The 14,378-nt window shown below is 38.8% G+C and overlaps 1 protein-coding gene across 1 annotated transcript in view; it reads left to right on the top strand.

Annotated features, from left to right (window-relative positions):
* COL3A1 (collagen type III alpha 1 chain) overlaps window positions 1–14,378 on the top strand; it is a 49,505-nt gene that overhangs the window by 16,504 nt on the left and 18,623 nt on the right. The window contains exons 2-16 of the mRNA XM_068196385.1: window positions 1,542–1,747; window positions 3,365–3,403; window positions 3,969–4,085; window positions 5,674–5,745; window positions 8,970–9,035; window positions 9,619–9,672; window positions 9,946–9,999; window positions 10,745–10,798; window positions 10,956–11,009; window positions 11,354–11,407; window positions 11,882–11,926; window positions 12,107–12,160; window positions 13,106–13,150; window positions 13,896–13,949; window positions 14,244–14,342. Of these exons, the coding sequence (XP_068052486.1) occupies window positions 1,542–1,747; window positions 3,365–3,403; window positions 3,969–4,085; window positions 5,674–5,745; window positions 8,970–9,035; window positions 9,619–9,672; window positions 9,946–9,999; window positions 10,745–10,798; window positions 10,956–11,009; window positions 11,354–11,407; window positions 11,882–11,926; window positions 12,107–12,160; window positions 13,106–13,150; window positions 13,896–13,949; window positions 14,244–14,342 (1,067 nt within the window). The remainder of the gene's footprint in view (window positions 1–1,541; window positions 1,748–3,364; window positions 3,404–3,968; window positions 4,086–5,673; window positions 5,746–8,969; window positions 9,036–9,618; window positions 9,673–9,945; window positions 10,000–10,744; window positions 10,799–10,955; window positions 11,010–11,353; window positions 11,408–11,881; window positions 11,927–12,106; window positions 12,161–13,105; window positions 13,151–13,895; window positions 13,950–14,243; window positions 14,343–14,378) is intronic.

The raw sequence follows: 14,378 nt of genomic DNA, 5'->3' as shown, positions 1-14,378 counted from the left end.
AGCTGAGTGAGAAAGTGGGAAGGGAGCAGGGGCAAACTAAGCTCAGTTGAGCACATGGCAATAAAGGGGAACTGCAATAAAGCTGCAAAATAAAAGGATTCTCAGAAGATGAAATGGGAAGCTACATGTTATGGGAAAGGTGAAATGCAGAGGAAGCATGAAAAGAGAGGAAACACATCTAAGTGTGCACATTGCCAAAGAACATTGGTGTGGGATGGGAATACACACCCATAAATACAGAGAGGAAGAAAAAGGGAAAAAAAAAGAGACCAGGGTGTTAATGCAGTGGTGGAAAGATTAAAAAAAGAGATTAAAGATGCAGAGAGGAAAAAAAAGGGGACTGCATAACCCGTTGGAAGGAACTGCAATAACTTTCAGCTCAGTCTCATACTAGATAATTGTGGCCATTATTTGATGATATTCAGAAATTTCTGCCTGGAGCCAGTGGCAATTTTAATGTTGGAGATTTGAATTCCATATTTCGTCATTTTGTTTTTCTTTTTAAGGGTCGTGTATAGTATGTAAATTATCCTCGTGTTAAAGTTTTAAGAATGATGTAGGCACAAAAATAGCTTTCCCCAGAATGTTATTTTTATAAATTGATTTTTTTTCATTATCCATGAAAAAAAAGTCTTATTAAATTATTCATGACATTCAGTGATACTTATGTTTGCAATCTAAGACTTCTAATAACATCTACAAAACTTAAAATGAGTTTGTAAAACTCAAATTAGATGCTCTTAGTGTTATTTTATATTGGGTTCTTAAATGACCTGGCTTTCTGGATCATGTCTTTCTCAGAAAATACCAATCCAAAATTTAATGTGTCAAGGCAGTTTTTGTCAGCCTTTTCATATTCATAGTCTATCACAAGTTTGATCAGTAAAACAGCTGTTGGAAGGTATTCACAAAGCCATGAGTATTACAGATGAACAAGCTTTTTTCTGAGAAAAATACACGTGTAACTTTTGATCAGGCCAGCTGATACAGTAATTGCAAACCATTTGGGCAATTAATGTGAATGTTCTTTCAGATCTGTCACATACACTGGCTTTCAAAAAACTCTGTGAAACCCCTTGGTGGCAGTTGTTAATGTAAGATGCTGGAGACAGGGCTTGGAGCTGGACAGATGGCCTATTCCACATCCATGTGCAAGTGCTCCTGTGGGCACATGGGGCCAGTGGCACTCTTGCTGAAGAGCTTAGGCACTTTTACTCTTTAGCTGCAGCAGAGAATTTGATTGCTAATTAGACAGTAATTCTGTCTGACATGAAAATTACTCAAGACAGATTATCAGAGATTTAATTGGGCTTTGGCTCAGCTCCAGGAGGTTTCCACTGATGTCTGTTTATAAACTCGGAGCAGACTCTGCAATTAATGTAACAGATCCCCCCAGTGCCTGAAGAGCAGCTTTAGCCTTTTACTTCACATGCATGAACCAGGAAACTAGACAAACTATCCAACAGTTTTCATGTTATTCATTTGTGATTTGGAAAACACATTTGAAATAATATCCAACACAATTTTGTCTCTCTTTCCAGTCACAGGATGTACCCATCTTGGGCAGGCTTATGCTGACAGGGATGTTTGGAAACCAGAGCCATGCCAAATCTGCGTGTGCGACTCAGGATCTGTTCTCTGTGATGACATCATCTGTGATGATCAGGAACTGGACTGCCCCAATCCAGAGATTCCTTTTGGAGAGTGCTGTCCAGTATGTCCACAAACAACAACACCACCTCCAAGAGTAAGTTTATTCCTACTGTTGTTTCTTCGGTGTTGCTGCCTTCTTGAGGCATGTCAACCTCAATTCATTTTGGCTTAGATGTTCTTAAATGCTTTTCTTTTCAATGCCACTTTCTGAATTTAGGCAAATACTTAGGATGGAAAATGCAGCTGATGATATTAAGTCTTCCAACTCAGTTTTATGTAGATAACGGGCACCAATATAGTAGAAAGGGACAGAGGGCAGCAACTAGGCATTACATTTTTCATTTTATGGAAAAGCATAGGAATAATGCAAACACCTTATTTTTTACTTCATACTCAATCCATATCCATTAAAATGATGCCAACACAGAGTCAAAGAAAATTAGAGAACTTTCATAGCATCTCTGAGTCTGCATTTCCTATCAATTCAATTCTACATCATCACAGAATGAATTTCCTTTTGCAGGCTTATTGCTGACTTAATGCCCTGTAAAGGAAAGGTGATTATACTGTACATACTAATTTATCACCATCTTTTTATAGTCACCAACACTCTAGAAACCAGTTGCAGCAACTTAGCCTCAGGAAAATCAAGAATGTTAGTGTATGCCAAGTCCCCTGCCTAAGTCTTTCAATGAGTGAGCCAGCTATACTGAGCTTTCAGCTTATCTGAACATTTCACCAGTGTTAAAGATCCGTGAGGTTCTGTTAAAGCACCTACCCCCTATGTTGCCACAGACACATTAAAAATCCTTATCTAAAAAATAAGAGAGTGATAGAGATGTGAGGAAGAGAGAGAAGATGCATTTCTGTGGCTCTACAGCACATCTGTTTACACATGGAATGTCACACACAAATATGTCACACACAGGTATGTCACCTAGTCTTATTTGCACCTCACTAGCAGTACTCCAGTGCTCCCAGGATCCCCTGAGCTACTTCACTGAACACGTTGAGAGGTGGAAATGAGTGGTATAGACAAGCACGGTGGAGATTTAAGTACACCTCCCTCTCTTTGTTTAGAGACTCTTCAGTTATGGAGTTCCTGATAATGAAGAACATGTGAACTATTCCCCCAGCCTCTCTCTTTGATGTAGGAGTTTGGTCAGGCCATTGGAAGTTGTCCTGATGACCTTGGGTGGTGTATAGGGAAATGCCATCTTGAAAGATCCAAGATCATTTCAGCTGAATATTCTTTGCTACTGGTAGCAGCTGAACACAAAAATTGAAAATCCAGGTAGTAACATGTAACTCAGTTATTAAATGAAAAATAAATAAATTGCAGCAGTAGATCTGAGAATTTAAAATTAGCTCATCACACTTCACATGCTGGAGTAAGAAGGACACAAGAAAACTATCACAGCGTTCCACAGAGGAATTCTGTCTCCATTGCACTCAATGGCAAAGCTCTACTGACTTCATTAGTGCCATGTTTTTGCCTCTAGGGAAGATGTAATTCTATGAATGATCCAAGCAATAGTAGATTGACTGACCAAAGCCCTTCAGCTTTTAAATATACTGAATAAGCATTAATGGAATTCATGGGAGAAAACTATATGAAATGTTTAAGCACTTTGCTCTTGTTTATGTGTGCAATTTTTTGTTTTATTTTGATCCTGTTTTTTGATTTCATTACCTTTCCTTTTTTTTGTAGACTCCTGGAGTAGTCAGCCGAGGCCCCAAGGGAGACCCTGTAAGTGCAGCTTTTTTTTCTCTAAGGAAAGGAACAAAATCAAGATCCCATTCCTCTAGTGCTATATATCCCATTCAAGCTGCTAAGATATCCTACTTTCGTTGATGTCTGAATTGTCTGCAGCAGGACTGCATCATATAGTTATTTTGAAGTAGAACTTTAGCTTCAATAACATTCTGAAAAATTTAAACTGAAAGAACACAGAGTTTCTTACAGTCCAAACTGTATCACATTTGTTATGTTTTGTTATATTTCTTTACAGAAGGAGGAAAAAAAATCTTTAAGACTCTACTAGCAGTAATAATTTCAGATTCAGGAACTGAACTGCTAAATATTTCTGATGTGTTTAGTAATATATAATTTTTAATAAGGTTCCATTAATCAAGTGTTTCCATGTGTGAATTTTGTCTGTGTTCCCTGAATGTTTGGTTGTGGCCTTGTTTAGGAGAGGTTTCCCACCACAGACACACAGACTTTGTTACAAATGGAAAGGTTTGTCCCTCAGTGTCCTGGCAGCTGGAGGCAAGTGACAACATCTGTATCCGCTCTGTTTGTGCCTTTGCAGGGTTCTCCTGGAGTTCCAGGCAGAAATGGTCCCCCTGGCCCACCAGGACAGCCAGGGAGCCCTGGAGCTCCTGGGCCCCCTGGAATCTGCCAGTCGTGTCCCAGTATAAGTGGAGGTGTAAGTCATTGTTATGTTCAGCTTCTACTTTGATGCTCATAGCCATGCAAAGCAATGCTGTAGGCACCTGTCCCTTGCATCTTCCCAGGTGCTTTGCTTTCAGTGACATCCATCCCATTTGTGCCTTTGGAAAACAGGGATGGGTGGTAGGTGGGGTTTTGCTGTTGTTTTGGGAGTTTGTCCAAAAGATTTTTCTGGAGTGCAATCAAATCTCTGTCTTATTTTATTTTTTAAACTTTTGGTGCCTGATCTGCTGAAGGACTTTGGTAATTCAGAAATAATCTGATCAGAAAGAGTGTGATGGAGGATTTCCCCATAAGCTTAATAGTTATGGAAGTCTCCTACTTTCCTGTATTTCATCAATTCATGTTTAATAATAGAACATTCCAACAGGACTAGACTGAAGCACTGCTCCTCTGCTGGCAGGGAAGTGCCATGCAAGCACTATTTATCATGGTGTCTCTTTATTTCTGGCTCACTGAATGCTGAAGTCCTTTCAGAAGAGCTGGGCACACTGAGCAAGAGAGCTGATTGTAACTGCAGTTTACTAGCACTGAGCTCCAGGCAGTGCTTTGTTACAGGGTGACATTGTCATCCATGCAGGCCACCAAGCCCAGGTTTACAAGATGGGACTTCTTCAGCACAAAGCTGATAAAAATTTTATGCTAGAACAATTGCTGCTTTTGAATACAGGCCACTGATTATCATTTCCATACATGCTTCCCATTCCTAGGTAAGACAGAAACTAAAGAAAGATGTCTTGCTTTTATTTAATCCTGAAAGGTATTGCCTCTGCAGGACTGAGCTCTGGATCAGTTTACCAGTCCCAGTGGGGACCAGTGACACTGGTTTGGGGTTTGGAGAGGCAAACACAGGAGAGGAAAACAGACTGAATTAATCTCCCATTCCAACCCGGTATCAAAGATGTGCTGTTGGATCCTGACAGGAGGTTTGGTATCAGGAACACGGGACTCCTGCACCTGCTCAGTGCAGGAGCCAGATCCACAGTGGTTTGGGGGAACAGGCCGAACACTGCACGTGTTCAACCCTTCCTGCTCAACCACCTGTGGGCCAATAATGCATCACTGCACTAATGCCACATCATTGACTGTCTGCTCATGTGAAATGAGTCATTCGTTAGGCACAGGTAAAAGAAATCAGGAAAATTATAATAATAAACAGCTGTTCTCTTTAGAGCAACATAAAATATTTCATCAACTTCCTTGAGTGACAACTAAGTCCAACAGAAAAGAGACAGAGAAAATGGGGAAAGAAGCTAAGAAGGAGTCAAACCAGAGTAAAAGGAGAGAGAAAGGTAATATTGTGGTTCAGCTGAGGTCCAGCTGTCAAGAAGAAAAATGGATGTGCCCAGCCTAGGGAGCTAATGTCACCATGACCTCAGAAAGACACTGGCTGGGCTTCTCTTATGTAAATATGTGGCAGCTATAGGTCAAGCTAGTATTATTCAGCAGATACAAATGATTTATTTCCATGCATTTGCCATATCACTGTAGGAAAAATACTTATTTGGTTTGTAGCAATCACTTTTTTTTTCTTCTCTTTCTTTTTTTCTCTATTTCTTTTACAGAGTTTTTCTCCACAGTACGACTCCTATGATGTGAAGGCTGGTGGAGCTGGTATTGGGTACCCACAACCCATTGTAAGATGATAAAACTTTTTCTGTCCTTTCTTCTTTTTAAAGAACACATTTTCTGCTCATAGATTATAGCTTGGATGTGAATGTGTCCTGATTTTAATCTAACAATATAAGTTTTCATTTAATTATTTCCTGCAAGTTGAATGTTATGTAAGGCACCAGTTTGTTCAGCAACACTGTTCTAGAAAGTAGCTATCTGGATTTTTCATTTTTAGCATTCTTTCTTCAGTTTCTTACCTTCCTTTTCCTCATCTCTGTCTGTGATTCACCCTCTTACACTACCTAAACATTTTTCCTTTTCTGTCTCATGTACATTCCTCGTTTATCTGCTTGATATTCTTCCACTAATTTCTTCCCTTCCTTCCAACAATGTTTATCTCTTCCACTGCCTTTAATCTTCCTCCACCGACTCAGTATAATTTGTCTTTACTAAGTATGATATTCCATACTTGCTAACTTTTCCATGATTCAAATTTGCCTGATAGCAAGAGAGTAAAGCCTTCTTAGGAACTTTATTAATTCCAAAACTCAAAATATTTTCACTTTTTCCTTTTACAATTACCATTTTTTACCCACAGCTACTCAGACTATGTGCTAAGACTGTATCTGCCTGCTAGACCTGGTCCAAGATTTTCAGGTTTTTAAGTGAGAAAAAGCATGGACTGCCTCAAAGAGTTGTACCTGAGCTATGCTTCATGTGTAACATAAATCTGAATGTTGCAACTCATTATTCTCCTTTTAGGCACTAGGATTTAGAGATATTCAACATGAAGTTTCTTGATTCAGGCAACCTGCTACATAGAGGGTGTGGTGAATTGCAAGTAGCAAGTTCTGCCCCTTGCTCCTGGAAATTGGTTGTGCTTCATTAAACATAATCACTATTTACAGCCCAATTCTGCATAACATGGTCTGGGTATCACATATTGTAGCATAATAAGGCAGTTCCAAGAAAATGAAGGAAGGAGAGGAAGAAGGGAGAGGAAGAAAGGAGATGGAGGGAGGCAGGAAGGAAGGAAGGGGTTCCATTTGATCATTTTGTGAAATAAGGTTCAGTAATTATAACAGCTCTTTTTCCTGAAATATAGTCATTATTTTCTCACCTTAATTTTAATCTATTTCTACCTCCTTCATTTGCTAATATGATCATCCGTGCATTTTTCTTCAACCATCCATTTATATCCTTCTTTATTCATTTATTCCTATTCACTCTTCACAGTTTTCACCCACAGCTGTCATACCATCTACATTCTGCTACATGGTGTCTTAATCTGGGATGTGCTGAACCAGGCAGATAACACCTTCAGTTAGCAACTGTGGTTAAGTCCTCTCTCTTTTGGCTTTTTCCCTGGAAGTGATTAGTAATTTCTTGTGCTCTGACTCCTGGACTTGGGTTAAAAAACCCCACCAAACTACTTTATTGAGCACCCTAGAACATCTTCAGGGTTGTCTGTATATTTTCAGGTCATAAGGGCTTTTATATTGCATCATAGCCTATGTGACCTCAAAGTAAGTACCAGCAGTTACAGGCAGATGTGGCTGAAATCACTAGAGCTAAATAGTGTTTATAATTTTCATTACATAGACTAATTTCTTTATTATTTTATAAATATATCAAATTTAATTTAAATACTCCTAATGAATAAATATCCAAACTGAAATAATTTGGAATATTAGCAAAACAATAAAATATAGTACCAACATTGGTTGTGAGTGGTTACCATGCCTGGTATTTCCTCAATCACACATCTCTCCATTGCTGCATTCCCATGGCTTTACACCACTTGTAGACTGATTTTGTGCTTTACATCACAGTTTCTCTTCACTTGCCCATGTAACCTCCACATATTGTCTATGTCTCTTTCCACCAGTGCACAATCACTAACTGGAGGATGCTCATCTGTTCAAAGTCTGGAGATTCTAGCAGCAAGCACACCCCTAACTATCAGTTTATCTCCTCAGTGTGTAACTTGAAAAGAATTGTATCTCATTTGTTTATAGCTGTATGTCTAATTGATTGATTGCTGTTGATGAGCTGATGGCTTTAATTCTGGTTTGATCTATAGCTACTTTATACATGATGATTCTAACAAGTAACAGGGACTGCTCCTTGTAGTCACACATCAGAGGCAGCCCCATTTCCCAAACCCTCACAGCTCTGCCTCTTGTTGTACTTCTCTCCTAGAAAACAGCAAATATTAAAATGGCTCACTTTTTTAGACAAAAGACAACTGTGAACTAATATTATTTATTTTTTTAGTATAGTGGTGTACTGTCCTACATATGCTAATATAGTACGGCAATACTGACAATCTTGTATTATGAAAATTAGGTTCATAAAATTGCAATACGTGACCTTTTCTGACACACAGTGACAATATCCCGTGAAACACATTCTGTGCAATATTAACTATGGAATATTCTGCCAGTACTGCAGCACACAGTGATCCTCATATCATCCATATTTGTGATTCTTTTGGCTGTAGGAAACACGTGAAGAGTTTAATTTAACAAAAGCTTTTTTTTAAAAAAAAACCCTATAGCTGCAGTAGACCACTGTGCTAACTTTTGAATGCTTTCTGTTTTGCAGTATCAAATATTTTTGTGGTGGTTGCTACAAGAAGTAGAAATATTGAGGTTTTGATTAGTCCAGACCTCATTTCTTTCTTATGGCATAGTACTGTTAAAGTTCAGAAAATATTTCACTGGTGAAAATGTTTGCCTTACTGACAACAAAAGTATGGCCTAAATTCAGTGCATCTCTAGGTCATGAAGAATCTCTAGTGTTGGGCTAATTAATCTCAGTTACACGGAAGAGAAGCTGGCACTCATTTTTTCTAACAAATTCGGTTCTACTTTCTATTCTTCCCCTTCAGGCAGCTGAAAAGCAGAGTTCTGAGCATCCCTCTGGGGTCTAGAGAAGGGCAGTAGAGACTCAAAAATGAAAAGCTGCAGCTCTGAAAATACCTTGGGAGTATGTTAGCCAAGCCTGCAAGGAACAACCCAGTGAAGCCTTTTCTGGAGGGACAATTAGACAATGTATTTCTTCAGCACTGTGTGAATATACTGCCGCCTCCTTTTTACTGCACCAAGTGCAGGTCACCGAGGATTTTTCTCTGAACTAATTATGTAAAAGTTTATTTCACAGTTATTGATGACTATTGCAACTACATTAAGCTTTATAGCTACATTACATAAACGTAACTACTATTTTTTAATCTACACTGTAGAGTGGCTTTCCAGGACCCCCTGGCCCCAGTGGTCCCCCTGGCCCACCTGGTCATGCAGGTCCCCCTGTAAGTAACATTAATCTTCTCCTAATCCTCTTGTGTTCTTTTATATGAGCTTCTCCTTTCCTCTGTAATAAATATCAAGCACCTTTTCAACTGATAAAACTGGATACTATGCTGAAGAATTTTATGCATAAATGTCATCTTGGGCTGTACCATCACCAAGACTCAAGAGCTGAGGTCAGTATACTGTGCTGGCTTAAATTCTTGTGTACCCCTTGAGATCTCTGCAAGTCCATGGGGTGTCAGTTATTATTTGAAGACATGCAACTGCCTGACATCCTGTTGACATTCCCAAATGTCTATCCATACAAAATATTAGCAGGAGTTAAAGGAAAGTGGGATACACATTCAGTGAACACACCAAGGGTCTGAGTTTTTCAACATCTGTCTCCTTTTAGAGGAGCAGATTAATTCTCTTTTCATGGAGGCATGTTCTACCTGGTTCTGGTAATTTCACCTTTGGTCATTTTTTGACTGATCTGACTACAGTTTTCCTTACAATTATGGGATTATAAAATATAACTGCACCAGGGGATGGTGCATGTAATTGTTCACATCTTAACTGAGTTTTTTTGCTGCATTCCAGGGCTCTGCTGGATACCAGGGCTCCCCTGGAGAACCAGGACAACCCGGCCCTCCCGTACGTACCCATTCAGTATCACTGTGCATGTTAAAGACACGACCTGAAAAGCATGAATCTGTGTCACCTCTGCAGTGGATGGAACTTGTGCAGTTTATCCTAGTAGTTTATTATGATGCATGTCGAATGTACAAGTATTTATGATGCCTACTGCATTTTTAGCTTGAAAAATACTTAATATTTGTTATTATTATAGTTGATATATAATATAATTTCTGTGTAATACATATATAATTATATATATAATTATATATTTATAATGCTTTTCTATAGGGACCTCCAGGCCCTGTTGGAATGATAGGCCCAGTTGGTCCACCAGGAAAAGATGTAAGTTCATTATTATTCATCCCATTATTAATAAATAGGAAGAAAAAAGTTCATTAAGTTGCAAGACAATAGAGGGCATTAATATCATTGCATTTGAGAATTCTTAACATCTCCCTATTTCTCTGTTTGACAACATGTCTTCAAGAAAGGAAATTTGGCTTACATAAGGTCTAATTGTCCATTCCATAAAAGATTCAAATTTAGCAGGCAATTTGATTGATTAAAAAAAACAAAAGGAACAACACATAAGCATGAAACATGCTATTTATTTGGTGCAAAATAAATTAGCAATTATAAAGAAAATCAAATAGTAGTGGTAGCTTTCTGCTCCCTTAAAATCTTACTATGGGGCTTGCAGCCACTGACACCAATTGTCTGTGTCACAGCTGGGAGTCCTGAACAGATGGAGTACCAGGCAAGGTGCAAACATACAGTCTGTGTCCATTTTGAGTGTTAATTAAGAAAAAGAAGTTTAATGGGATCATCTCTTGCTAAAGGTTGCCTTGAAGTAACTTAGAAATTAACTAGAATCTTGTTAAAAGCTGAGTTTATAAATTCTGGCAGTTGTTATCCAGAAGGAAGTGACAGAGTGAACTGTCACCCTGAGAGGATTTGTAAGACCACCACTGTCTTTGGTGGAAGTTTCACCTGCTTACTCCAACTCACCTTGTTCTACCACAACTGATGCTTTACCAGTGAGTCAAGCAATAACAAAACACTAAAAATAATTATTTTCTTTCAACAGGGAGAACCAGGAAGACCAGGCAGGAATGGAGATCGTGGAATCCCTGGATTACCGGTATGGAAAATCTCCCAATAACAATGGTCTTGTAATCATAGGTTCTGTTTTCCCATATCAAGTTAGTCAACTGCAAATGACACACAGTGAACATTGGCTTGTACCCTTCATACAATAAGTACATGATTTATTAATCTTTCTATATTTATGTGTTTAGGGTCACAAAGGACACCCTGGGATGCCTGGGATGCCTGGGATGAAAGGCCAAAGAGTAAGTATTGGGTATATTGATCAACAGACTGAGTCTGTTAGTCTCCTTGAATTATGGTGTTGCACAGTTGTGATCTTTCAGTCATCATTTCTAAGACTGACTCATAGAATTAAAGTTACTTTCTGCACAATGTCATCTGAACTTCCATAACAAAGATTCAAGTTTTTTCTGGTTACCTCAGTTGTAGAGCTCCATCCCTAATGCCAAGAAGGGTGCCAACAGCTGATAGCACTCATTATTGAAAATATACCCCTTTTGGGGGCTTAATATTTTGCCAAGAGGAGTCAAGTTTTTCAGAACGCAGGAGGAATACAATTCACAGATATGGTTTTACTTTCCCACAGGGTTTTGATGGAAAAGATGGTGCCAAAGGTGACAGTGGTGCTCCTGGTCCAAAGGTAAAAATCTAGAGTGTCATCTTTCTAAGCAGGTAGAGTAATGACCCCATTATTTGTTGTATAGCTGTGCTTTGCATCTTAAACAATTATAAAAATACAATAAGCATTGAAGAAGCCAATTTCATACCTCCATGAAAAGCATATTAATCATTCCAAAGGAGCTAGACATTCAGAACCACATCATGTCTCAGTTTTCCAGCCATAATAAACATGAGATACCAAAATGAAGGGACAAGTCTTGGCCATCTGACTTTCTTGTATAGTATTTTGAAAGCTGTGTCTTTCTGATTTTTATTTCCTGTTTAATTTTTGATTTGACACTTGTTTACACTTCTCAGAACTCAGTTTATGCTGAGGACACCCAGAACCCCATGGAAAGGGATAACAAAATTGGGCTTTTTTCTGCATCTCTTCCCCTTGAATAAACCAAAAAAGGTTCTCACCAAAGTTAATTTTCTTTTCTCTCTTTAACAGGGTGAAACTGGTCTTCCTGGAGTAAATGGAGCACCAGGCCAACCGGTAAATATGTGCATCCTGAAGTGTTTAAATGTTAGCTGAGTTGTTCCTCATCCTTTTAACTTTAATTACTCTACCACCTGCAGTGGACAATAGTGAGTTGCACAAATAAGAGCAATGTCTCTTCGCTCAGCCATCTGATTTTAGAAGCCGTTTAAAGATTCATTTTAACGTGTTTTCTAGGGACCAAGAGGTCCAGCTGGAGAAAGAGGAAGGCCTGGGAATCCCGGTGGCCCTGTAAGTAATTGCAGACATTGTTTTTATCCAGAGGCAGCACATATTTGGACTCAATATGTTGAGAATTCCCTACTTCTTTAAAGCAGTTGTAATGTAAAGGAGTAAAAAGCTATATAGCATCTGTAGAAATCTCACATGAAAACTTTTCAGTCCCCAGTTGAAGATGTAACACTTCTAATCCACAACACGTTCACCATCTTATTTCCTGTTTTGCTTTTTAAAATGAATAGATTACACATTGAGGAAAAGGTCAGTGTTTCAGCATAAGCTCAGGTTTGGCAAAGAGAAGCAGGGAGGAGGAATGGAAGCAAAGAGTGGCAGGGGACAGTAGAGAGAGGGGAAAAATGCAATCTCAGAAGAAACGTGTGGGAAATGATAAAATTCCCCTTTGATGGTTAGAGAGTATGTCCCTCGCTCTGAAGGAATTCTTAGTTCAATAGCATTCAACACAATCAACAAAGCAGTTTACAGCCAGCACCTTGTTTGTGCAGACACCGCATAACCTGAGCAGAGGGTCGGGTCTAATATGACTGCAAAACAGGCAACACGGTTAAGTCATCAGTGTTCATCAGGTTTTTGGAGTGAAATTTAGCCTTTTATGTGAATCAGAAGTAACTGTTACTTTGAAATACACATCTATTGCAATCTTACTTATTCACACAGACAATGTGAATGTAGCTGTTATTTCCTTAAGAAAATTAATAGGAATGTATTTTTACATCTGCCTGTCACACTGCAAGTCACATAAAGTGTTGGATATTCCTTCACAAAATATTTAGTTAATTTTTACTTTGGAATTTCTCATTTAAAGAATCCTTGGGTCTTAGTCAACAAAGTGGGAAAGAACAGACACAAAAATATGGTCCCTGAGTCATGGACATGAAAGGATATGGTTTTGGTGTCCAGGGTAGTGCTCTGTACCTAATACCGCTCTTCTTTCTGCAGGGTGCCCACGGCAAAGACGGATCTCCAGGAGCAGCAGGCCCACCTGTAAGGCAACTTTGACTTTCATTATTTGTGTTGCTTTAGTCTAATTACTTCTAGCAGATGTTCTGCAGTGCCAGCAAACCCAAAATTGGGGTGCACTTGTTCAAGAATGAGCATTATATTTAATTGTGTTTCAATTGTGTATATTCCATTGTGTTGGTTAATATACTTAATTAAAGGACACAGTGTGATAGGAGAGCTTTAACACTGTAAATCAGGAAATGCAAAAGTCCAAACCCAGATTGCTCTCAGAGAGCATATAAATGGATGGAATTGCTACACTTCATGAAGATCAAATTTTGAATGATCTTATCAAAAAAAATATTGAGTTGACAAACATTTTTCTGGAGTTGGCAAACATTTTTCTTTCCCATCTGCCTAGAAACCTGAGCATGTCCACTTGTGTGTGTAACAGCTGTATTGGCTTTCTTTTCTCCTTCTTTTTTTATAATTAGAACAAATTTTGAATGTTTTTTATAACTTAATCTCCTTAATGATGGATTTCATGGTTTTAAATTTGAAACACAGAAATTCAACTGAACATGTAAAAGTCAGGGTAACTAAAGACGTAGGTGTGATATTTTAGGACTAGCCAATCTCATCTTTTATGGCATGATTTATATTTGCTATTTTCCAGGTGTTTCCTTACTCAGAGAAAAATCCCACAATCAGACTCCCTTTTTTAACTTCATATTAATTCCATATGGCTTTTACCTATTGCATTAATAGTATTTCTTTCACTTTTAAGGGTCCCCCAGGTCCCCCTGGAACTGCAGGATTTCCAGGCTCTCCAGGTTTTAAGGTATTTAACTAAAGACACATAACTACATGGGATTTGGACCTTTCTCTAGTTACACAGCTGATGTCACTCTACATCATTATTTTATGAGCCCTCCTTTTCCTGGCTGCTATTACACTGTTTGCAAGCCTTGAACAGATGTGCTATATGCAGCATTAGACAAACCCAATCCTCATTACCTTCATGAATGCCCACAACAAAACACCACTAAGTTGTAGAAACCATTAATTTAATGCTGATTGCCCTGGAGATGACTAAAATGCCTTCATTTTCTCACTGTACTCTTTTTTTCCATAGGGGGAAGCTGGTCCTCCTGGTCCTGCTGGTGTTAGTGGTAGTCCTGGAGAGAGGGGAGAACCTGGTCCTCAGGGTAATGCTGGGCCACCTGGGCCTCAGGTACATCAATAACACTTGGGACCTGAGAGGTGCTGT

This window comes from Anomalospiza imberbis, chromosome 7 (assembly GCF_031753505.1).
Source record: "Anomalospiza imberbis isolate Cuckoo-Finch-1a 21T00152 chromosome 7, ASM3175350v1, whole genome shotgun sequence".
Taxonomy (NCBI): Eukaryota; Metazoa; Chordata; class Aves; order Passeriformes; family Viduidae; genus Anomalospiza; species Anomalospiza imberbis.
This window is presented reverse-complemented; position numbering and strand designations above follow the sequence as displayed.